Source organism: Xenopus tropicalis, chromosome 7, assembly GCF_000004195.4.
Source record: "Xenopus tropicalis strain Nigerian chromosome 7, UCB_Xtro_10.0, whole genome shotgun sequence".
Lineage (NCBI taxonomy): Eukaryota > Metazoa > Chordata > Amphibia > Anura > Pipidae > Xenopus > Xenopus tropicalis.
In genome coordinates this window covers 16,787,060-16,812,619 of record NC_030683.2, presented here as the reverse complement: position 1 = coordinate 16,812,619, position 25,560 = coordinate 16,787,060, and the positions used below count along the sequence as shown (strand labels likewise).

General features: G+C 42.2%; 1 protein-coding gene across 3 annotated transcripts; it reads right to left on the bottom strand.

Moving 5' to 3' along the window:
- Positions 1–1,222: 1,222 nt before the first annotated feature.
- cdk1 (cyclin-dependent kinase 1) lies at positions 1,223–10,126 on the bottom strand. 3 transcript variants are annotated; one of them, XM_012966262.2, is made up of 8 exons: positions 10,033–10,126; positions 8,842–8,902; positions 6,389–6,545; positions 6,130–6,253; positions 4,429–4,599; positions 3,352–3,515; positions 1,747–1,888; positions 1,223–1,568 (listed from the first exon to the last, which is right to left on the bottom strand). In XM_012966262.2, the coding sequence occupies exons 2-8, from the start codon at positions 8,876–8,878 to the stop codon at positions 1,455–1,457; spliced, it is 909 nt and encodes a 302-aa protein (XP_012821716.1). In that variant the 5' UTR covers positions 8,879–8,902; positions 10,033–10,126; the 3' UTR covers positions 1,223–1,454.
- Between the last annotated feature and the right edge of the window lie 15,434 nt (positions 10,127–25,560).

Genomic DNA, 25,560 nt, shown 5'->3' with positions numbered 1-25,560 from the left:
CACATTCTCACCCCACATACACCCTTACCTCCCCAAATAAGGCCCCTCAACCCCCCCCACGAAAGCCCTACCCCACACCCCTCCGCTCTACCTCATACCTCCACTCACCTTGGATCAACAGTACACGCACACACTCGCCCTCCTCCACTAAGACATATAACTAGGAATCCACCTCCTACCCCTAACATACCCAACTCCTAATACCCTACCACCCCCACTATAGCCCTCTCACCTGTCCCCCCTGAATACCTCCAACAATACAGAAAGTCCAAACTTATTAATCTTAGTTGGCAGCACCAACTCAGCCCACATCACCACACATCACATTCCTACACATCTCACTACAACCACGTCTACCCACCTCCCCCACAAACAAAGGCAACCCAATCACCAATTCAATATCTACCACCACAGACATACCAAAGAAGCCTTCGGAATCATTTAACCAATTCAATATAAAACCCAATTTAGATACTTCTAAGCCCCCCAAATATAGAAGCCACCTTAATATATCTTACGTTGGCATCACCTCAATACTATTTATCTATACACAGACGAAAAAGAATCATAACCAGGCAGTCGCAATATAAAAAAAAAAAAAAAAACTATTGCTCTGAGGCTACAATTTTATTACTTTTTAGTAAATATCTTTCTATGCAGGCCTTCTACAATTCATATGCCCATATTTAAACCACTGCCTGGTTGCTAGGTTAAGACCCTAGCAACCATATAGCTGCTAAAATACCAAAATAGAAAGCTGCAAACAAAAGCTAAACAGAAAAACCTTCATTTTTAAGACTAATTGCAAATAGTCCTCTTTTGACTCTTTTCAGCTTTCAAATGAAGATCACTGACCCCGGCATCCAAAAAACTATTGCTCTGTGAGGCTACAATTTTACGGTTATTCTTAATTTTCATTACCTAACTTTCTATTCATTTATTACTCGCCTATTTATATTCCAGTCTCTCATTCAAACTGCTGCCTGGTTGCTATGGTAAAGACACTAAAGCAACCAGATAGCTGTTTAAAACCAAAACTGCTAAACAAAGCTAAATGAAAAACCACCAAAAATAAAATATGAAGACCAATTGCAAACTGTCTTAGAATACCGGTATACACAATACTAAATGTTTATTTAATGGTGAACTACCCACTTAATGTGGCATAGGACAGACAATAACCCCCACCCCAATAAAAAAATAATAAAGCAAGCTGACCGTATCAGGAATATATAATAAAGCTTTATTGGAAATGAAATGTCTGTGTGGGAAATGCATTTATACACAGGTTTGGTCAGTCCATATTTACATTTAGAGTGTGGTGCTTTAAGGTAAGTACTTCGGGCGCCGAGACACATACACACATATACATCAACGTACAGACAGTAAAAAAAACGAAAGTGATTTACATCAGATTCCCACCCAGAAACCCAAGAGAAGAGACGCTCAGTGTGTTAATTTCTAATCTGATTGGCAGGAAGGCTGGACTTATCCAAGTCATCAAAGTAGGGGTGCAGCAACGCTTTACGCGCAGAAATTCTCTTGGCGGGATCGTAGATTAGCATTTTCTGTAAAAGTAGCAAGAAAAAAGGAGTCAGTCTCAGAGCAAACCCACTTTTATCCCCATCTTATACAAGGTAAGCCCCCCCCAACACACCCCTTTATAAAGCGCTGCTCTCCGTCCCCTGAATACAGCCCCACAGTCGCCTATAACCCAATCGCCATTAGATATCCCCCCATACTCACAGACAGCAGGTCCAGCCCATCCTTATCGATATTTTTCACATTCGCCGACAGATTTCCGCCTTTCCATTTGGGGAATGTGTTCTTGTAATCTTGTAAAGACTCCACTTCAGGCCACACTTCATTGTTGGGCGTTCCCAGAGCTCTGCAAAATGCCAATCAGTTGCTTTAATTGCAGCAATTAGGGGTTTCTGTGATTCTGAAGGGGTTTTTATTGCATTTAGATGGGTCCTGGCCCAGACTAGGTAGAGACTCCCACTGACCACATCCCCGCACTTAAAATAAAGCTAATATTTTAGTTGCATATTTGTTTTTGGGGTTTCAGAAGATTATAAATCTCATATTGGGCTCCTAATGGTTCAGGACAGCAGATGCATCAGAAATATATAGGGCTAAAGTGCACAAGCATATCCTCTGCCTGTGGAAAGGTGTTCACGTTTCAGAATGCTAGCGAATGGCCAATTAGCAACTTTTGGACTCTCTCAAGCCTTTAGGTTTTTAGCTGATTTGGTCAGTGGCCCCAACATATTGCTCTAAAGCAGGGGTGCGGTCCACCAGAAGTTCGTGGGGGATCGACTGGTGGACCGCGATCAACTTTTTGGCCACCCCTGCTCTAAAGCTACTGTGATGCCCACCCAGAAGGCATTAGCACCGTCAGACCACATCAACAAGCCAATGTGGCTCCTGATCCAACGGTAAATCAAACCTGCCCGAACAAGGGCGAAAGTATTCAGTGCATGGTTGCTAGGGTAACTGACCAGATAGCGCTACAAGTACATTTAAGGTAGTTAACCTTAAAAATAACCGATCATGACGTAGAGTGATGTTATAAGACTAATTGGTCTTTGTTTAATTTGCGGCTTTTGGATTATTTAACTTTATCATTTAGAACTCTCTAGTTTGAAATTCAGCAAAGACCAATTACTCAACATCACTCTACATCACGATCCATTAACGGCTTCAGCCACACAAGCGTAAAGGCCATTTTCCAGCTGTAAATTCTCGGACTGCAGTGTATAAACAAGTTTTACTTTAAAAAAAAAAAAAAAAAAAATGTTCTTCATATAAGGGTTTCAGTGAAATGCTGCCCACCAATTAAAACTGAGCGTTCAAAGTCCTGTATCAGTGAATTATACTCCTCTAGATATAGAAGAATTGTGCTTTAAAAAAAAAAAAAAAAAAAAAAAAAAGTGTGTTTCGGACTAATTTATTGAGAAATTCCACATAAACCCCACTAGTCCCGCCCATCTGTTCCACTTCCTGCTGGGGAGGAGAGCCAACAGCTCTCATTTCACCGCACTGTAGGATAGGAACCAATCAGCAGCTAGACTGACCCGATAGGGAATTGAAGCCTGGGCTGTGATTGGCTCTCCCCGTCCTACTGTGCTTCAGACGGAGACCGTTAGGACACGCCCACCTTACATTTGAAACATGGACAGAGAACCTATAGGATCTATAGGGAGCTCCAATAAAGGGGCCATTGTTACAGATAGGATTAATGTTTAGCCCAAAGTGAAACCAGCACCGTATATTATTCATAATTGCCTACAAAATTATAGGGGTTTTTTCTATTTATCCAATACGTCTTATTTAAAGATAGAAAGGTACCTGAATATCCTGAAGAGCTGGTCAATTTCAGAGTCGCCATGGAAGAGGGGTTTCTTTGTGGCAATCTCAGCGAAAATGGTTCCTATGCTCCATACGTCGACCGGTGTGGAATATCGGACTGACCCCAACAGCACTTCTGGGGCTCTGTACCATAACGTCACTACCTGTAACCAGACACTGGGTTATTCTGATATTCCCGTCACAGTCAGCAGCCCCCCCCCCCATATAAACCCATTCTCATCAACTATTGCTTTATAGCAACAGTATAATAAAGGCTTTATCACCAGGGGTAGGAAGTGGTGAAAACTGCACCAGCCTAGGGTAATATTGCATAAAAGTCCCAATAATCCTAGCTACTCCGCTGGGTGGCATGCAAGTGTAATAGACAAAATCCAAACTTCTGCTCAATTGTACAGAAAGCAAGATGGCGGCGTGGCACTGTGTGTGCAGTTTTCATTGGAGAGGAGCCCCAGCAATTATAAGCACTGGAGGCTGCCTAGCAAGTTGCCCCCCACTCCCCCATGATGAAGTCTTTCCTTCTCTTTAAGGCAGTTTTTACAGCTATAAATTACAGCAATGATCCCCAACCAGTGGCTTGTGAGGAACTTGTTGCTCCTCAACCCCTTGGATGTTGCTCCCAGTGTCCCCAAAGCCAGTGCTTATTTTGAATTTCTGGTAAGCAGGCAAGTTTTGATTGAATAAAACCCCAGTGTAATCGCCAGACAGCCTTTTGTAGGCTTCCAGTCAACATAGGGGCTACCAAATAGCCAATTATAGTTCTCAGTGGCACCTTCAGGAACTTTTTTCCATGCTTGTTTTGCTCCCCAAAACTTTTCCCATTTGAATGTGGCTCACAGGTATAAGGTTGGGGATCCCTGAATTACAGGATAACTGGGTGCAATGGGGGGGGGGGGATGTAAAACCTGCACAAAGAGACCCAGTAATTGACCCTGAGGAAAGGCTCTCCCCTACAGCCAGTTTGTTGGACCTCAACTGGTTGCAGAGAAAAGCAGTGTGAAGGATGGGGGGGGGGGGGGGGGGGGGGTTTCAGATGGAGGAATAATACCGATAACTCACCTCATGTGTGTAAACCCGAACCGGAATGCCAAAAGCTCTGGCAAGGCCAAAATCTGCCAACTTTATCACTCCTTTGCTGTCGATCAGCAGGTTTTGAGGCTTCAGATCCCTGTGTAACACTCTTCTGGAGTGGCAAAATACAATCCCTTGTAGGATCTGGTAGAGGTAACTCTGGGGGAAGGGAAACAAACCAGAACCGTTAAAAAGCATATATATATTATATATATATATATATATATATATATATATATATATATATATATATATATATATATATATATATATATATATTGTATATGTATATTTTAGGATAATATATGGCTGAATGCCTGACAAAACTGTGGCTGTGAATTCATAGATCTTTAGAGAAGAGACTTCCCTTTGTAGTCCAAGGGCAATGGCCCATGGGGAGATTAGTTGCCCGCGGTTATCTCTTTGCAACCGCAAGCGACTAATCGGGCAACTAATAGTTTAGGCCCCGACTCTGCAGTCAACATTTTTCAGTTCAAATATATGAAAGCCTGGTTGCAAATTGCTATTCTGTAGTTCTAGGATATTAAAAAAAAGTTAAAGACTTGCAGTTTAATGTTTAAGGTACATTTACTTCAGAATAAGATGATTAAACATAATGTCTGTGGGGCTTTCATGACAAATATGGGCAGTGCATTTGGTTTGTAGGGGCCCCATTGTCATCCATGGGTATACTAACAGTATGGTACAGTGGAATGTTTCATTCCAATTGGCTTTCAAGCTGCTACAATTTTGTTACTTTTAATGACGTATCTTTCTGTTCAGCCCCTCTCCTGTTCATCTTTTCATTCACTCCACTGCCTGGTTGCTTTTTAATGTAATATGGTTTGGAACAGTTCCCTGAGCCCCGCCCCCTGTTCCCCTGCTGATCTGGCTGGCTACTTTGTGACTCAAATAAAATGTAACAGTAGTTGCCTGTCCTCAGCCTGCATCCTCCCAATCCCACAATTCCCTGCACACGTGATGTCAATAAGGAGGGGAACATCCCAGTGCAATGCATTGTGGGTTATGTAGTCCCTGCATGTCATCTGTAAGCTGTGGAGAAGTTGTTACAATTTGTAATGTTTTAGTCCCTCCTCCCCTGCCAGGATTTCCAGTGATGCAAACAGGGAAGAACTGTTTTGCAGCTGGATTTCAGCATATAAATATGGGATTTATTCAGACTGTTTGAAGGAACATAACAGTAGGTATATTAGGGGCTTGTATTGTGTGGGGCTCTTTAACCTATTTTGGTTCAGAAGCCGGAGTTCCCCTTTAAACAAGGGAGGATACTGCCCCTTTAAAAAATACCAAAACCAAAACTTTGGATTATGCAGCAGCGCCATGCCCTTGACGAGAGATCCTGATGATGGCAGCTGTCCAGAATTATTTATTTTTGGAGCTACAGTGGCCCGGAATTACAGAACTAGTTGACTACAGAGTAACCAGGTACCTGCTTGCTGCTAGTAATTGTTTGCTAAATCCATAACAGTTCACCCCCCTCCACACTTCCCCAGGCTACAACAAGGAGATATACAGCAAGTGCTGTTCTGACTGGATGCCACTGGCCCCCATCATGGCACCATTTCCCTAAATGGGAGGCGGGCATTTTCTGGAGATACACAGCCCCATTGCGTAACATGCATGGCTGCACCATTAGGCAATATTCCTAAGAAAGAAACTGCTGATTACCTTAACAAGCATTGTATCTATATACTGGCCGCTGGGTATTGAGTCTAAATACTTCTTCAGATCCATGGAGAGAAACTCAAAGATGAGGTACAACCTTGAGTCTTGCATCAGGACATCTAGAAGGCTGGAAAGAAAAAAGAAACGCGTCAGCGCCACGGCTGTTTCCTGGAATTATTTCCCCCTTCAACCTATAGCCAATCAGCAGCTTTATAAATAACCAATGCTTAAACTCTGTAGGGGGAAGCAGGGTATCACTTACCAAACTATGTTGGGGTGCTGAAGTTCTTTCAGTAGTGATATTTCTCTAATCGCTGTGCTTGGGACGCCCTCCTCTTCGTTTTCCAACCGAATTTTCTTCATTGCAACCACCTGGCCTGTTGCTTTATGGCGACCCTTGTACACAACCCCGTATGTGCCTGGGAGGAACAGAAAGATAGGATGAGGCCCCCCAGATTCCAATAGGCCTTGTCTGTAGGGTGCAGAAATAAAGCCCCTATCCATCCCTTGAGGTCATGAGATGTGCTTGGTTACTATACACAGGCCCTTATACACCCCCATTGCTCAGAATATCTGACAGTCTGTATAAGTTGCCTCTCCGTACTTGTATAGATAACATCGTATGAACCTTTGTACCATTTTCAGTGGAAAACTGATCCCAGCCAATATGCATGTGCAGGTATGGGATCCCTTATCTGGAAACCAGTTATCCAGAAAGGTCTGAATTACGGGAAGGCTATCTCCTATAAACTCCATTATAAGCAAATAATTCTAATTTTTAAAAAGGATTCCCTGTTCTCTGTAATAATAATAAAACAGTACCTGTACTTGATCCCAACTAAGATATAATTACCCCTTATTGGGGCAGAACAACCCTATTGGGTTTATTTAATGGTTAAATGATTCCCTTTTCTCTGTAATAATAAAACAGTACCTGTACTTGATCCCAACTAAGATATAATTACCCCTTATTGGGGGCAGAACAGCCCTATTGGGTTTATTTCATGGTTAAATGATTCCCTTTTCTCTGTAATAATAAAACAGTACCTGTACTTGATCCCAACTAAGATATAATTACCCCTTATTGGGGGCAGAACAGCCCTATTGGGTTTATTTCATGGTTAAATGATTCCCTTTTCTCTGTAATAAGAAAACAGTACCTGTACTTGATCCCAACTAAGATATAATTACCCCTTATTGGGGGCAGAACAGCCCTATTGGGTTTATTTCATGGTTAAATGATTCCTTTTTCTCTGTAATAATAAAACAGTACCTGTACTTGATCCCAACTAAGATATAATTACCCCTTATTGGGGGCAGAACAGCCCTATTGGGTTTATTTAATGGTTAAATGATTCCCTTTTCTCTGTAATAATAAAACAGTACCTGTACTTGATCCCAACTAAGATATAATTACCCCTTATTGGGGGCAGAACATCCCTATTGGGTTTATTTCATGGTTAAATGATTCCCTTTTCTCTGTAATAATAATAAAACAGTATCTAGTATTGGGTTTATTTAATATTTAAATGATTTTTAGCAGATTTAAGTCATGGATAGGCCCTTATCCGGAAAACCTCAGGTCCCGAGCATTCTGGATAACAGGTCCCATACCCTAACTATGGTTAGCATTCAATTTGGGGGAACAGGGCAAGCTGCTATGGTGCATCAGGAGATTAGGAAGTAAAGGGCAACTGCTGTTCCTACACTTCCTGCTGTGTAAGCCCCCTAGCCCAGCGCCCTTCCTTTGGGCCTGAAGTGCCAGTACGCTTTCAAGCCAAGTACAGATACAAGGCAATGCAGAAAATGGAGAGTGGGGGGGACAGAAACCCATGAACTGTAGGAGCTTTACCCAGACAAGGCAAGGAATATACAAAAAACACACACCTACAATTAAAATAAATCATGGACTACATAGTTAGAGATCACGTCACAACCCCCGAATGTAAAAAATGAGCCAGCTGGGCACCCTGGTTGGCACCAAATATGCTCAGAATGCATGTTGTTCAGGCTGGACATAGATCCCTAATTATTTCTCACCAACATCATTGGCAAAATAAATTTAGATTCCATATGTCCCATGAAAAAAGCCCAGTGTGTATTTCGCCCTTTCAGGCTTCCTTGGCAGCACTTTGAGAAATGGGCAAGGAAAATGCCCATTTATATCCATTTTCTGTATATGACCCTGGGAGGTTCCCACACCTTTTGGGTTGACCCGGTATATAGCTTAGTACATATTGAGTGCATCAGGATATTGGGCGATTCTTCTCTTTATAGCTAGGCAATCTAGACAAAGAGGGTAATAAGGGGATGAACAGGGGCCTTTGTTGGATTGTACTAGTGCAGAGATAGAGAAACTAGAGCAGGGGGCTGCAGTTCTATAGCTGAGTAAGGGCACTGCAGGCCTCTGCTTTAGTACAAACTAATGTGGCTTTAGTTTCCCTTTAATGCCATTGATCTCCCTGACACTGAGTAAATCTGGTATAGACTGGCCATGTATATGCCAAATTCCCTACATAACTACAGAGCTGTGCCCCTTGCAGATTGTAAAGCACATCAATAGGCAAACTGGTTTGAGGACCCCCAGCCTCGCACATCAAGGCTTTAACTGTCCCTTTAACTGTCCGAACTGCAGAAGAATAATTAACAGAGTTCCCCCCCCCCCAAGGAGAAAAGTGCAGCACAACAATCATAACAGAATTCCCCTGTACTTACCCTCTCCGATCTTTTCTATTTTAGTGTACTCGTCCATGGCTGGTTCCTCAAGGCTGGATTCCTGCACAGAGGAGAAATAGAGATCACTCGTTTCAGGGATATCAGAAAAACAAACACATAACTAAAGCGCTGTCTGAGCCTATAGATATATATTTGTACTAGTAAAACAAACAGAAGCAGCCATTACAGTCCTAGTGATATACAAACTGTAGTTAAGCGGCGCCCCTCGGTGGCTGGGTTCTAATCAGAATAAGCAGCATTTCTGGTGCCCTACACATACGTGACAGCTGCCCCTGTGCTTTATACAGTATAATATACATCTGCTACTGTACAATAGCCCTTTAAGCTGCGGCAGCTGCCATACTGCTGTTCGGTGCATCATTCGAACGTTTCATCGTGACCAATCCCCGGCAGCCTTGCCTTACACTGCACCTCTGTTTGTTTCCAGTCTGGTCACTATTATGCCCTGTCCCCATCACATTACAATGGGACCCTGGCTTCCTACCCCCCTGCCGCCTTAGTAACCCAATATACATTATGGCACCAACCCCATAGTAACAGGCAGCAGAACAGCCCTATGCTGGGTGCCTAATATAAAGCTGTCAAACCTGCTGCTGAACTGCACCTCTATCCCCAGATATGATTAAGCAGTTGCAGTTAGAGTCTCATAATCCTGCTGTTGTTGAACTATAACTAGCAGCTCTGTAAGTCTATGGCTGGCAGTTGTGACTCCCCCAGCCCTTTTCTGCACCTTAACTAGTTACTAGCCAGCCCTACAGCAATAGCACTTAAGCTTAGGTGCCCAGATATGGACTACAAGTCCCAGCATCCCCCACAAACACAATCAATGCAGTCTGCAAGCTCAGCCGATGGAATTGAAATGTCTGGAGATTTAAAGGGCCTGAGGGGGCAGATCTAATGAGTGACAGCCCCTGCATGATTACACAGGGGGCAATTAAATGGCTGTAATCAGACAGGTGCGTCCATCTCCGACCCCTGAGTCCCTGTGTAGGGTGATACTCGGCACCCATAGCACGTACTCTGCAGCCAGGGCAAGCAAAATGCAGAAAAGTACCCCCTACAGCCCTTTCCCCCCTTACCTGCCCCAGCAGCTTACCCAGCAAACCCTCCGGCAGAACAAAGCCCCCCGTTTAACTCCCAGAGCCCAAGAGGCCTTTCCCCCTCGCCTACCTCAGCTTCCTTCTGCTAAAGCTGCAGCTTGCCTAACAGAGAGATTTCAAACCAACCGCGCAAAGCGCTGTCCAAGCCTAACCCAATCACTGCGGCCGTGGATATTCAAAGCGGCCAATAAGAATCAGGCAGCGGTGACGGCGCGAAGGAAGCTGGGAAGGGCGGGTAGCTAAAACAGCAGCGGGCGGGGACGTGATGTGGATAAAATCCTAGAGACCTGTTTGCGTGACTCGGCTAGGAACAGAAGTGGTCGGGCGGCTAGCTTTGTATACTGATTTAATCTAATATCCGGGAAGTGCAGTGTCTATAGCGGCACAGGGATTTCACTCAATAACAAATAAAGTAGTAAAACATAAGGTAAAAGGGGGTCCCTTAGGGTGGAGACACACAGAGCTACTAGTAGGAGCTACTTTGTCATGGGTACTATATACCAGAAAATACACTGCCATAGACAATACTGAGAATTGCCTCTGCTAAAACACACACACACATATATATATATATATATATATATATATAGAAATAATTATCAATAAATGATCTGCATTGTCTATTTTAGTAGCTGTGGCAAGTAGCTGCTACTAGTAGCTCTGTGTGTCTGACCTGAAACCTCAGTAAACTACAACTCCCAGCAACCCCCACAAAGCATTTGGCTATTAGAGGGCTTCAGCAAGAGCCGGAGGGCAGCAGAGTAGGCATATGTGTTACAAAATATAATTCCTGTGTGCCCACATGCACCCCCTTGGCCATTCTGATTAGTGATCAGGGTTCTCCCATGGGTTGGGAGAACATTGCTGGGTTGGGTGCAGGTCGTGGGCAGGGCGAGATGTGGGTGCAGGTCAACATTTTGCAGGTTAGGGCCAATTCACCCTATATGGGACAGTGCTAAAGATCTCCAGGGCTGTGGGATACAATAGCGTCACTGTACTCAAGAAATAGTAGCTAGGGTTTCCATCTGGCCATTCACTGGAGCACTGGTGGGCTCCAGTGAATATCACTTTATTAGCTGTAAAGAGGACCACAGGAATTCACACTAACAACAGCAGGGGCTGTTCCTGCTGAATTGTGCTTAGTACAGGGGAATCCCTATGCTGCCATAGTTTTATGGTATCTCTCTGTACAGGCTATGAGCAAACTTAGGGGGCTGTTCCTGCTGAATTGTGCTTAGTACAGGGGAATCCCTATGCTGCCATAGTTTTATGGTATCTCTCTGTACAGGCTATGAGCAAACTTAGGGGGCTGTTCCTGCTGAATTGTGCTTAGTACAGGGGAATCCCTATGCTGCCATAGTTTTATGGTATCTCTCTGTATAGGCTTTGAGCAAATTTAAGGGGCTGTTCCTGCTGAATTGTGCTTAGTACAGGGTAATCCCTATGCTGCATAGTTTTATAGTATCTCTCTGTACAGGCTATGAGCAAACTTAGGGGGCGGTTCCTGCTGAATTGTGCTTAGTACAGGGGAATCCCTATGCTGCCATAGCTTTATAGTATCTCTCTGTACAGGCTATGAGCAAACTTATGGGGCGGCTCCTGCTGAATTGTGCTTAGTACAGGGGAATCCCTATGCTGCCATAGTTTTATAGTATCTCTCTGTACAGGCTATGAGCAAACTTAGGGGGGCTGTTCCTGCTGAATTGTGCCATATTTTTATGGTATCTCTCTGTACAGGCTATGAGCAAACTTAGGGGACTGTTCCTGCTGAATTGTGCTTAGTACAGGGGGATAGGTCATCAGTCATTATTTTTATATGATCAAGTTGGAATTGGTACGGAACCATACAACCATACAACAAACTCCCTGTCCCTTTATTTACCAATAGCTCCTTTCAGCAGACACAAAGGTATCCATTTTGATTGGAGGAATGGAGGTTCTTTTTAAAAGAGTTCAGCACCCAAAATATTTATATATTGGCATAATAAAAGAAAATGTCATTCTAAGCAACAGCCCAATATATAGTCATTACATCAGTTAAACAGTTTAAAAGGTATTTGTAAATATAATTGCAAATTAAATCCATTGGTTGTCCCTTTCTGCACTGCCTGTTCTGACTCTTGAAAAATTGCCTTCTACTACTTACTTGCAGCAGTGCAGAGAACAGAAAGGGACAGAATAATACTGACATATTTACACTCTAGACATGACCAACACTATTTAAACACTAGGGGGCAGGTTTCTCTCTTTAGAAAAGCCCAATGCACTGTATGGACAGTATATGTTCTTCAAATAGAAAAGATAATGGAGTCGTTCATTTAAGTAGATGCCATTAAATGATTGGAGAATCTTTACAGGGTCAGTAATTAATTACATTCCATATTTATTAGCAACATTATGCACTTATGACACTATATGAATTGAAAATCTCTGTACATAATTATTTAACTGGAAGACCCTGCCCCCTAGTGTCAAAATCTTATACAGGGAACTCATGTACAGTATTATCACTCATCTACAGTATTATAAGGGATAATGCACCCCCTAATATAAATGATAAGGATATTAGAAGTCACTGAGGGGTTCTGTCACCATATAAAGGCACAAGGCTGCAGGCTGAGTTATACAGGGAACTCTGAGTATCACACATGTATTATAAGGGATAATGTACCCCCTACTGTAAATGATAAGGATATTAGCAGTCACTGAGGGGTTCTGTGCCCATATAAAGGCACAAGGCTGCAGGCTGAGTTATACAGGGAACTCTGAGTATCACTCATGTATATATAAGGAATAATGTACCCCCTACTGTAAATGATAAGGATATTAGCAGTCACTGAGGGGTTCTGTGCCCATATAAAGGCACAAGGCTGCAGGCTGAGTTATACAGGGAACTCTGAGTATCACTCATGTATTATAAGGGATAATGTACCCCCTACTGTAAATGATAAGGATATTAGCAGTCACTGAGGGGTTCTGTGCCCATATAAAGGCACAAGGCTGCAGGCTGAGTTATACAGGGAACTCTGAGTATCACTCATGTATTATAAGGAATAATGTACCCCCTACTGTAAATGATAAGGATATTAGCAGTCACTGAGGGGTTCTGTGCCCATATAAAGGCACAAGGCTGCAGGCTGAGTTATACAGGGAACTCTGAGTATCACTCATGTATTATAAGGGATAACTGTACCCCCTACTGTAAATGATAAGGATATTAGCAGTCACTGAGGGGTTCTGTGCCAATATAAAGCACAAGGCTGCAGACTGAGTTATCATACAGAACTCTGTAGTACACTCGCCTCGCTATTAATTAAGAATAATGTACCCCTACTGTAAATGATAAAATCTATAGCAGTCACCTGAGGGTTCTGTGCCCATATAAAGGCACAAGCTGCAGGCTGAATTATACAGGGAAACCTCTGAGTAACCACCGTTATATAAGGGATAATGTACCCCCTACTGTAATGATAAATATTAGAAGTCACATGAGGTCTGTGCCCATATAAACACAAGCTGCAGCCTGAGTTATACAGAACTCTGAGTATCACTCATGTATTATAAGGATAATGTACCCCCTACTGTAAATGATAAGGATATAGCAGTCACTGAGGGGCTGTGGCCCATATAAAGCACAAGGCTGCAGGCTGAGTTATACAGAACCCTGAGATATCACTCAATTATTATAAGCATAATGTACCCCTACGTAAATCATAAATATTAGCATCACTGAGTTCTGTCCCATAAAAAGCACAAGGCCTGCAGCTGATTAACAGGACTCTGAGTTATCACTCATGTATTATAAGATAATGTACCCCCTACTGTAAATGATAAGGATATTAGCAGTCACTGAGGGTTCTGTGCCCATATAAAGGCACAAGGCTGCAGGGTGAGTTATACAGGAACTCTGAGTATCACTCATGTATATAAGAATAATGTACCCCCTACTGTAAATGATAAGATATTAGCAGTCACTGAGTTCTGTGCCCATATAAAGGCACAAGCTGCAGGCTGAGTTTATACAGAACTCTGAGTATCACTCGGTATTATAAGGGAAATGTACCCCCTACTGTAAATGATAAGGATATTAGCAGTCACTGAGTTCTGTGCCCATATAAAGCACAAGGCTGCAGCTGAGTTATACAGGGAACTCTGAGTATCACTCATGTATTATAAGGGATAATGTACCCCCTACTGTAAATGATAAGGATATTAGCAGTCACTGAGGGGTTCTGTGCCCATATAAAGGCACAAGGCTGCAGGCTGAGTTATACAGGGAACTCTGAGTATCACTCATGTATTATAAGGGATAATGTACCCCCTACTGTAAATGATAAGGATATTAGCAGTCACTGAGGGGTTCTGTGCCCCCCATATAAAGGCACAAGGCTGCAGGCTGAGTTATACAGGGAACTCTGAGTATCACTCATGTATTATAAGGGATTATAAGAAGTGACCTTGCAATGCCATGACCAGTACAAACATGCTTGGCTTGCAGTCTAATGTAGGGTTGCCACCTTTTGCTGCACATAACTCCGGGCAGGGGTGGGAACTGATGTCACTGGACGGGTCAGTGATGTCATGTGAGCGAGATGGTGATGTCACTGGGATGGGGCTATGACCGATCGCTGAGTCAAAAGTTGCTTAGTGATCCCATCAGTTACAGACAATGCTTAGTGCAGTCACAAGTGTCATGTGATTAATTTAAGAACTAGGAAAGCCTAATTCACTGGGATTTTTTTTTTCCTTGGGGAACTTCCTAGAGCTGTCGGCCATCCTACTGCAAGCCTAATTCTTCTAAGGCAACACCTGGAGGAGATGACAGCCGCACCTCTTTAAAAAGTCCCCTGGGTCAGTAGAGTGGTTTCCAAAATTACAATGACTTCTAATATCCTTATCATTTACAGTAGGGGGTACATTATCCCTTATAATACATGAGTGATACTCAGAGTTCCCTGTATAACTCAGCCTGCAACCTTGTGCCTTTATATGGGCACAGAACCCCTCAGTGACTTCTAATATCCTTATCATTTACAGTAGGGGGTACATTATCCCTTATAATACATGAGTGATACTCAGAGTTCCCTGTATAACTCAGCCTGCAGCCTTGTGCCTTTATATGGGCACAGAACCCCTCAGTGACTGCTAATATCCTTATCATTTACAGTAGGGGGTACATTATCCCTTATAATACATGAGTGATACTCAGAGTTCCCTGTATAACTCAGCCTGCAGCCTTGTGCCTTTATATGGGCACAGAACCCCTCAGTGACTGCTAATATCCTTATCATTTACAGTAGGGGGTACATTATCCCTTATAATACATGAGTGATACTCAGAGTTCCCAGTATAACTCAGCCTGCAGCCTTGTGCCTTTATATGGGCACAGAACCCCTCAGTGACTGCTAATATCCTTATCATTTACAGTAGGGGGTACATTATCCCTTATAATACATGAGTGATACTCAGAGTTCCCAGTATAACTCAGCATGCAGCCTTGTGCCTTTATATGGGCACAGAACCCCTCAGTGACTGCTAATATCCTTATCATTTACAGTAGGGGGTACATTATCCCTTATAATACATGAGTGATACTCAGAGTTCCCTGTATAACTCAGCCTGCAGCCTTGTGCCTTTATATGGGCACAGAACCCCTCAGTGACTGCTAATATCCTTATCATTTACAGTAGGGGGTACATTATCCCTTATAATACATGAGTGATACTCAGAGTTCCCTGTATAACTCAGCCTGCAGCCTTGTGCCTTTATATGGGCACAGAACCCCTCAGTGACTGCTAATATCCTTATCATTTACAGTAGGGGGTACATTATCCCTTATAATACATGAGTGATACTCAGAGTTCCCAGTATAACTCAGCCTGCAGCCTTGTGCCTTTATATGGGCACAGAACCCCTCAGTGACTGCTAATATCCTTATCATTTACAGTAGGGGGTACATTATCCCTTATAATACATGAGTGATACTCAGAGTTCCCTGTATAACTCAGCCTGCAGCCTTGTGCCTTTATATGGTCACAGAACCCCTCAGTGACTGCTAATATCCTTATCATTTACAGTAGGGGGTACATTATCCCTTATAATACATGAGTGATACTCAGAGTTCCCAGTATAACTCAGCCTGCAGCCTTGTGCCACAGAACCAGTATTTATAATGCCCTTTTATTTTTGGGTCTGCATTTTTAGAGGCTCTGGACCTCAAAATATCCATCTTAGACACTGCAAACTGTTAACACAGAACTCTACAGAGATTGTCAGACACACTTGCTTGTTGTGCTTTAACCACAGAAAGATTAAGCAACAGGCCCAAAGCTACAAGGAGATTGCATAGGGGTTTAACCCAGAATCCCATAAAGTACCCACCTTATCCCAATGAGCTGGAGGGGAATTCTGAGGATTACTTAAACAGAAATGTTGACCCTTTTTTATATTGGAGAGAGGGGGGGGGCAGCAATTATGTTGCATAACCCCCCAAATTAATCTATTTAGCAGTTGGTTACTAAGTTGTTACTTTGAGGCATTTATTTGTAAAATCACAAGAGGCACGGGCTTCTGAACTGTAGTATAAAAGACTACTGTACCTTCAAATCTTCCTTGTCTGCTGAATTGTGCTTAGTACAGGGGAATCCCTATGTGCCATAGTTTTATGGTATCTCTCTGTACAGACTATGAGCAAACTTAGGGGGCTGTTCCTGCTGAATTATGCTTAGTACAGGGGAATCCCTATGTGCCATAGTTTTATGGTATCTCTCTGTACAGACTATGAGCAAACTTAGGGGGCTGTTCCTGCTGAATTTATGCTTAGTACAGGGGAATCCCTTATGTGCCATAGTTTTATGGGTATCTCTCTGTACAGACTATGAGCAACTTAGGGGCTGTTCCTGCTGAATTATGCTTAGTACAGGGGAATCCCTATGTGCCATAGTTTATGGTATCTCTCTGTACAGACTATGAGCAAACTTAGGGGGCTGTTCCTGCTGAATTGTGCTTAGTACAGGGGAATCCCTATGTGCCATAGTTTTTATGGTATCTCTCTGTACAGACTATGAGCAAACTTAGGGGCTGTTCCTGCTGAATTGTGCTTAGTACAGGGGAATCCCTATGTGCCTAGTTTTATGGTATCTCTCTGTACAGACTATGAGCAAACTTAGGGGGCTGTTCCTGCTGAATTGATGCTTAGTACAGGGGAATCCCTATGTGCCATAGTTTTATGGTATCTCTCTGTACAGACTATGAGCAAACTTAGGGGGCTGTTCCTGCTGAATTATGCTTAGTACAGGGGAATCCCTATGTGCCATAGTTTTATGGTATCTCTCTGTACAGACTATGAGCAAACTTAGGGGGCTGTTCCTGCTGAATTATGCTTAGTACAGGGGAATCCCTATGTGCCATAGTTTTATGGTATCTCTCGTACAGACTATGAGCAAACTTAGGGGGCTGTTTCCTGCTGAATTTTGCTTAGTACAGGGAATCCCTATGTGCCATAGTTTTTATGGTATCTCTCTGTACAGACTATGAGCAAACTTAGGGGCTGTTCCTGCTGAATTGTGCTTAGTACAGCGGGAATCCCTATGTGCCATAGTTTTTATGGTATCTCTCTGTACAGACTATGAGCAAACTTAGGGGCTGTTCCTGCTGAATTGTGCTTAGTACAGGGGAATCCCTATGTGCCATAGTTTTATGGTATCTCTCTGTACAGACTATGAGCAAACTTAGGGGCTGTTCCTGCTGAATTTGCTTAGTACAGGGGAATCCATATGTGCCATAGTTTATGGATATCTCTCTGTACAGACTATGAGCACTTAGAGGTGTCTGTTCTGCTGACTGTGCTTAGTCAGGGATCCCTAGTGTGCCTAGTTTCATGTATCTCCCTGTACAGACTATGAGCAAACTTAGGGGGCTGTTCTCTGCCTATATGCTTAGTACAGGGGATCCCCTATTGCCTGCCATATTTTGAGCATGGATCTCATGTTAAGACTATGGATAAAGCAAATCTCTCGTAGGGTCTTCACCGCTTGAATCTTGTGCTCCTCATATAGCACGTGGGTCAATCTCGTCTAAGCTCCCCCATAGTCTATTTATATATAGGTCTCCTCTCTCAGATACTGTGTAAGAACGTATAGCAGCCAACATATATTCAGGAGAGTCTGGACTAACTCTGTGGCTGACATATTGTTATGTTCCAACGTAGATACAGGCAATCCTATGGCTGCCATTAGTATCTCAGGGGAACCTAATATTTGCGAGAAGCATCCGTGCCCTTGAAATAAACAAAGCAACTGATGTAGCAATCTCATCTGCATCGATCACTTATCCTTGGGTATGCTGCCCAGAATTTCGTATCCTGCTCTTCCGTCTGTTTTTAAACCCACACGAAGAGAAACCAGTCTATTCTATTCGTGCACCCTTATGCTTGAATAAAACTTAGGATCTTGCTTACCCTTAGTCCAACGACTAGAATTGAGAAACATTAACATGCAAATTGAGGAATTATGTAGCCCTAGAATCATTTGCTGTAGATCTATCAGAGAGAAACTCCCTCCACATAGTACCATCTATCTTCCATAGTAGGATCCATCGTCCTCTCTACCAAGACTACATCAACTTAGGGGCTTTCCCTGCTGAATTGTTCTTATAACTACCCGCAGTTGCAGTAGATAGTATATCTCTCCTATACTTGACATCCCATTGTGTATATCATATTCAGCAGCTCTCATCTCTGTCTCTCTAACACATAATTTGAGCCAATATATCGGTGTCTGTCCCTTCTGAGAGTACAATGATGCTCTATTGTTAGACAAGTCGGGCGAAATACCACCTTATGCATGCCATCCGTCAGTTTTTATTTGTTACCACTTCTGTACAGGCTTTGATGACGCCCTAAACCTTTGAACGCGGCGCTGTGTTCTTCCGACCTGAAATTTTATAGGCATATTCAGTATACACACAAGGGCAATCTGTGATCTAGACTAGCCCTAGTTTTATGCCGTATGCTCCTCGGTGCTTACCAGGCGTAGTGAGAAAACGCATCTCTGCTATCTTAAAGGTCTGTTGTGAGACGCTTTAAATTTAGCTGACTTTTTTAGTGAAGCCAGCAGCAATCAACATTCTGCCAAGAGTTGTTCATCAGCATAAATAAATAGAAACTATAGCTACTCTCACTTGTACATCTGATTGAGCCAAACCCATCTACATCGCGAGCGTGTCCACGTAACTTAAATACGAGAGCTTTAAGATAACCCAAGCGAGAAAAGGAATCCCGAGACACTGATACGCAACTTTATTCCCCTAGTCGTATCTCTCTTACATCAGAGCTATAGCCAACACACTGGTAGAGGGCTGTTTCCCTGCTGAATTGGTTTAATAGTACGCCAATTAAAGTACACCATATGCTTGCACCCCATAGTTTTTTTATATCCAGTAGCCCTCCTCTAGTACCAGCCTCTTTTGTATGCATGACTATCGCTAAATCATCCTGACTTATTATCAGTGCCGAGATATAACTATCCCTAAGTGCCAATAGTTATTTAATTGTTCTGAAGTCTATGTTCATCCTAACTTCTTGTGATCATTAAGTGCTCATTACAGTCTAAAATTTAGGTAGCCCATTACCCTGCTGAATTTGTTTTAAGTGTGACCCAGGGGTACACTGTAGTGCAAAGCAAGATCCCCCTATGCTCCCATATGACTAATTTAATTCCCCAATTATATGGGTTATGCGTCTATGACACTTTTCGTAAAGTCCATCTCCATGAACAGATAAAAACTTCCAGCTTAAGATGCTAAACTGATCTCCTTTTTGTTTTCCTCTCGAACATATAGAGCTGGTCCAACCTTCCTATAAAGATGAACGCAAGAGCATACACACACTAATGGTACCCGTCTGAAATACATGAGCCATATATAGCTAATGTACATAACGCACTAAACCTACATAACACGGCATTGACTGTGAAGCCCGAGCATACTAAGATGAGTGATCTCTGTCCTGCATATAATATATCATGCATTGTGAGAGAGCTGCAATGTATCAACAGAAATCCCATCTATGCCTTAGTCCCCTTTTCTTATTACCCGCGCTGTCGCATATCTACTATGTCTATATTACCAACGTCTAACATGATCCTAAGAATGATGGTCCGATGATTTCCTAGCAGGAATTTGCGCCTTTAATAGCTATTTTGCAATTCTACCCGTACTCGAGATGAGAGTTACGAGATATTTCTCGCGTGTACTTCATCACTATCAGATAAAAAGCGCTCGAATCTATGGCCGACACACTATAAGTTCTATATCGGCGCGCGAGTTGCCTCTCTCTCCGCACGCAGTATTGTCTCAATAATATCTGACTGCCAAGGCGATACCTCCCATCCCACAATGCCCATGAGTTATAAAAAATATAAGGTTAGTCTCATCTGTAAAAAGACTATATATGAAGCCAAACCTTAATTATGGATCTAAGGTAGCGGTCTGAGAGCAATGCACCTAGAACGGTACCCAGCGCTGCAGCTACTATCTCTTATGAAGCTCCCTAACAGCCTGATAGAATATGGAAATATCTCATATCCGTAATGGCCCTTTGATCTGAGTCAGCTCAATATCCACCCTCCCTACATGTCCTCAAAGTTTCTGTCATAGGAAAATTATTTGTCCCTACGCTGAACAGATTAGCCCGATATTGCGAGCCAGCTTACCATGATCTAAGCCATAAAGTACTTACTTAGCATCATATGTGGGTTATCATCCTACTATTAGATAACGAGAGAGCTACGATTCATGAGTATGAGTAAACTTGGCACTAACTTCAGGACTCGAGTATCTAGAACCATACTTGAAATTGTGCTAATTATAGACTAAAGGAATGCAACCGCTCTTTATCCACCCATAGCCACTCTCTAGCCTTTATTTTCCCTGTGTATCTTCATGCTAAACTCACGACCTCCGTTCACCTTCGCCCTCATATATGCATATATTTATTTAAGGGTCTCTCCACCCTCTGTGTCTCTGAATTGTGTGAGTTCTTTCATAGTTTTCATATTTCTTGTAGACCCTTAGTTCACCCCATAAATTAAATAAACCTAAATGACATTATCATTCTGAGGGATTGTTCTATATGTATAACTACGCGTCCCACCCATCAGCCAAAGTAATATCTCTCCGTATTCACAACTGGAACTCTTAGTTTGCGATGAATCTCACATCCATGACTAAAACTTCTTTGGTAACACCCTGATTCAGCTGAAGAAATCCACAATATTGATATTCTCCAGAGACACTACCAAATAGCAAACTAAATCCTCACTGACTGACTCATTAGTTGCTCTGCCTTAAGATATCCCAGTTTCTAGCACATATACTCCCGGATGGGGCCCATAACACACTGGCGCTCATTATAAATTGAAAGAACAAGCTTGTACCTTGCAAGGATCCTATCCTGACCACCTACCTCCCACTCTCTGATTATACTGGCCTCTTTATTCACCCATAAGGGTGTTGTGCTATAAGTGCTGATGCGCTCTCCCCTTCGCAGACCCTCATAAATACAAGACCGGAGAATTATCTAACCCATGTTGGTGGAGAATATACAATGCAAAAGCAATGATTTTTAAAGATAGTTGCGCATTTTCCCTTCTGTGTCTAACCCCATTGAAGAAAGCCTTTCCCCAGTTGACACATGCAGAGATGGCCCTTAAAGACTGCAAAGTACTGCACGTCTAAATGAGCGTTTCTAGTTTACTCCCTTATTAGAGCTGTCTCTGTTAGCATTATCTCAAAGTGAATGTATTTTGGGTGCTGGCACATGTAGCTGATATCCACAGAAAAACGCTGCTGAGACCTTTTCTTGCCGGTCCTTATGCGTAATGATCAGCTACATGTGCCAGCACCAAACATATTCACAGGTAGGGGCATTTTATGCCGACTTGGAGTGTATTGCCAGCCAATGGTTTTTCGGCTTGCAAGAATACGCTCATTACGCCTACCATGTGGCATTAGCTAGGACAGTGCTTCCACAAAGAAAACGTGATAATATCCTGCACTCATTTTTGGCCAAGATCTTCTAAATTTACACGTCAGTTCCTTTTCCTGTTACTACCTAAAGGCCAAAAATTAAAGTAAAAAATAAAATTTGCGAGTTTGTTCCAGATTAAATAGAATTTCTTATACTTTTTTCACCCAACATATCCGATAAATCTGTTTAGCTTTCCCCTAGGATTTGTTCTACACACTTCATATTGCAACAGCTTTCCTCTGAAAGGCTTTTGTGTGATGTTAATGTTGAAATCTGTATGCCCCACCTCCAAAACTGGAATATTAGATTTTAAGTCAATAGAAGATGACTAATGTTCAATAAAAGTGGGCCTTTCAAAGCGGATCTCTGCCAGTCTTCTGCCTTTTCCCAATGCCCTTAACCCCTGTAAATAACCCAATAGAGACTGAAATGCCTGCTTTCAATCATCTAATCCCCAGCCGCCAGATTAAATTAACATGAGCTTATCTTTATGTTTTTTCATATACAAAAATAAAAATGCCTTTACATTGCTTTAGGGTTTTTATTTAAATTTGGTAGTATAGGCACGAATTTTGCCTAATGTGACTTTGACAGAAGGCACCTACGTTAAAAACCAAATGGCTTGTGTCAAGCCGCAGACAACAGCATTTCCTACAACTATGTTTTTGCACCTTACTCTGTAAAGGCAGTTCCTTATTCAACTATAAATCGATATAATATAAACTATACCTTTCCCTCATATATTAGAAGACAAACAGCATCTGACAGTTTGGATGCACTTTCAAACAAGACATGCATAACGTGAAAACATAAGTTTTGTGTTGTACACTATGAGAAATTTTAACATTAGTGAGGCAGAGAGTCCACCAACGACTCCACTCCCTGAAATAATCAGTGTAATTGTCTCTATGGAGCCACTGAATCTGGCAGAGTCACAAGGCCCTATGAATTGTGCACACCTTAGATATATATAGATATTAGAAAACTCAAATTCTAATTTGTAGCACGATGGTTATCGGAAACATCTCTCCACACAACACTATATTCCGGTCTGAAGGACTATAGTAATACCTAACAAATACAGTTAAATAGTATATTCTAACGGAAACACAAGTATATACATGCTTTCTCGTGTCTTTCTAATATCCCCTTATTATAATCAACAAGAGCCGTGAATATCCTGTAAATTATCCTTATAAATGGTGCTTAGTGATGTCATTAGTTATAATTGGCGCTTAGTGATGTAATTTGTGTCACGTGACTCACTGAAACTTTTTTTAATAAATAATATTTTCAGTCACCTCGGAGCCTTTCAATGGTCGTGGAATTCCTTGGTGACTTATACTATCCTTATGCTTTACAACAGGGGGTACATTATTCACTATATATCATATATGACAATATATAACAATTTATACAATATATAACTATAAATATACTTCAAAAGCTGTTTCACTAGGCATAGGCCCTCAGGTGTCATATACAAATATGGCCCTGTGACCCCACTATGTTGGCAGGCACATAGGCAGTTCCCCCTTATTTGGACCCCCTAAACAGCACTTGGGGCATGAACTAACAAATGGGGCTGCAGGTTATGCAACCAATTAGGGATGTGTTTCTGTATGAAATGTCGCTGCCATATCCCATAGTACAGGTATGGGACCCATTATCCAGAATGCTTGGGACCTGGGGTTTTCTGGATAAGGAGTCTTTCCGTAATTTGGATCTCCTACCTTAAGTCTACTAAAAAAAATATTTAAACAGTAATTAAACCCAAAAGGATTATTTTGGCTCCAATAAGGATTCATTATATCTTAGTTGGGATCAAGTACACGTACTGTTTTATTATTACAGAGAAAAAGGGAATCATTTAACCATTAAATAAACCCAATAGGGCTGTTCTGCCCCCAATAAGGGGTAATTATATCTTAGTTGGGATCAAGTACACGTACTGTTTTATTATTACAGAGAAAAGGGAATCATTTAACCATGAAATAAACCCAATAGGGCTGTTCTGCCCCCAATAAGGGGTAATTATATCTTAGTTGGGATCAAGTACAGGTACTGTTTTATTATTACAGAGAAAAGGGAATCATTTAACCATGAAATAAACCCAATAGGGCTGTTCTGCCCCCCAATAAGGGGTAATTATATCTTAGTTGGGATCAAGTACAGGTACTGTTTTATTATTACAGAGAAAAGGGAATCATTTAACCATTAAATAAACCCAATAGGGCTGTTCTGCCCCCAATAAGGGGTAATTATATCTTAGTTGGGATCAAGTACAGGTACTGTTTTATTATTACAGAGAAAAAAGGAAATCATTTTTAAAAATGTGAATTATTTGATTAAAATGGAATCTATGGGAGATGGCCTTTCCATAATTCGGATACAGGTATGGGACCCATTATCCAGAATGCTCGGGACCAAGGGTATTCCGGATAAGGGGTCTTTCCGTAATTTGGATCTCCATACCTTAAGTCTACTAAAAAATTAATAAAACATTAATTAAACCCAATAGGATTGTTTTGCATCCAATAAGGATTATTTATATCTTAGTTGGGATCAATTACAAGGTGCTGTTTTATTTCTACATAAAAAAAGGAAATCAGTTTTAAAATTCTGAATTATTTGCTTATAATGGAGTCTATGGGAGACGGGCTTTCCGTAATTCGGAGCTTTCTGGATAACGGGTTTCCGGATGAGGGGTCCGATACCTGTAATGGGTTTCTGGATAAGGGGTCCGATACCTGTACTTCTCATGGATCTTTATCTACCCACTTCCAAATAGAAATAATAATGTGATGTCATTGCTAAGGATACTGGCACAATTATGGAATGACAGTAATTACCAGGACTTCCTTGCTATCCCCCCACACTGGAAATAGAGATCCTTGGATTATCCCTAAACTCAAGTAAACACATTATAAGGCATTTGCTTATAGAATCTTGTCCATCCTGTTTTTAAGACCAGAGGCAGACAGGAGCCATTCTAATAAGTCTGCAGAAAGTGCCCTGAAGGGCTCCCAAATGCTGCGGCACAACGGGCTACTGTCCGGGAAGGCAATCACTGGGGAAGGCTAAGGGAAGGGTTAAAGGCTAAGGGAATGCTGATAAGCTGATCCCCATTGCTAGTGGCCAGTAGTTGAAAGCACTTAGTGATGGATCACTCTGAGTTGGCAGCCATACTAGCAGTCAGAACAAGGGAAATTCGGACCGTTCTATTTCCAGAGGTGGCAGAGCCAGGCATGACCAACAGTTGCGCAACAGTTGCACTCTCTCTCTTTCTCTCTTGGGGTGCCAGACTCCCAGTTAATCATTCTGGGGGAAGCCAGTTTGTATAGCAACCCTTGAGAGAGTAAAATCACTATTCCTTTTCCCCCGGGCCAGGTTGCCTGTGTATGAAAAATGTACTAACTCGGGGAGAACTTTGCAGCGGAGCACTGTGGTGCCATTTTGATTGAGGCTAACAAGTGTCCCTAGTGTTGGCTTGGGGTAGAAATTACTCTGCTGTGCACAGTGCCACCCTCACTAACATCAGTTATAAGGTAACAGACCCCTCTCTCGCAG

What these genes read in the sequence shown, in the direction of transcription:
- cdk1 (XM_012966262.2), bottom strand. Translation starts at nt 8,878, where the DNA reads ATGGACGAGTACACTAAAATAGAAAAGATCGGAGAGG. An exon ending in AATAGAAAAGATCGGAGAGG is followed by an intron (nt 6,546 to 8,841) that starts GTAAGTACAGGG and finishes TGTTCCTCCCAG; the next exon opens with GCACATACGGGGTTGTGTAC. An exon ending in CAGCTCTTCAGGATATTCAG is followed by an intron (nt 1,889 to 3,351) that starts GTACCTTTCTAT and finishes GGCATTTTGCAG; the next exon opens with AGCTCTGGGAACGCCCAACA.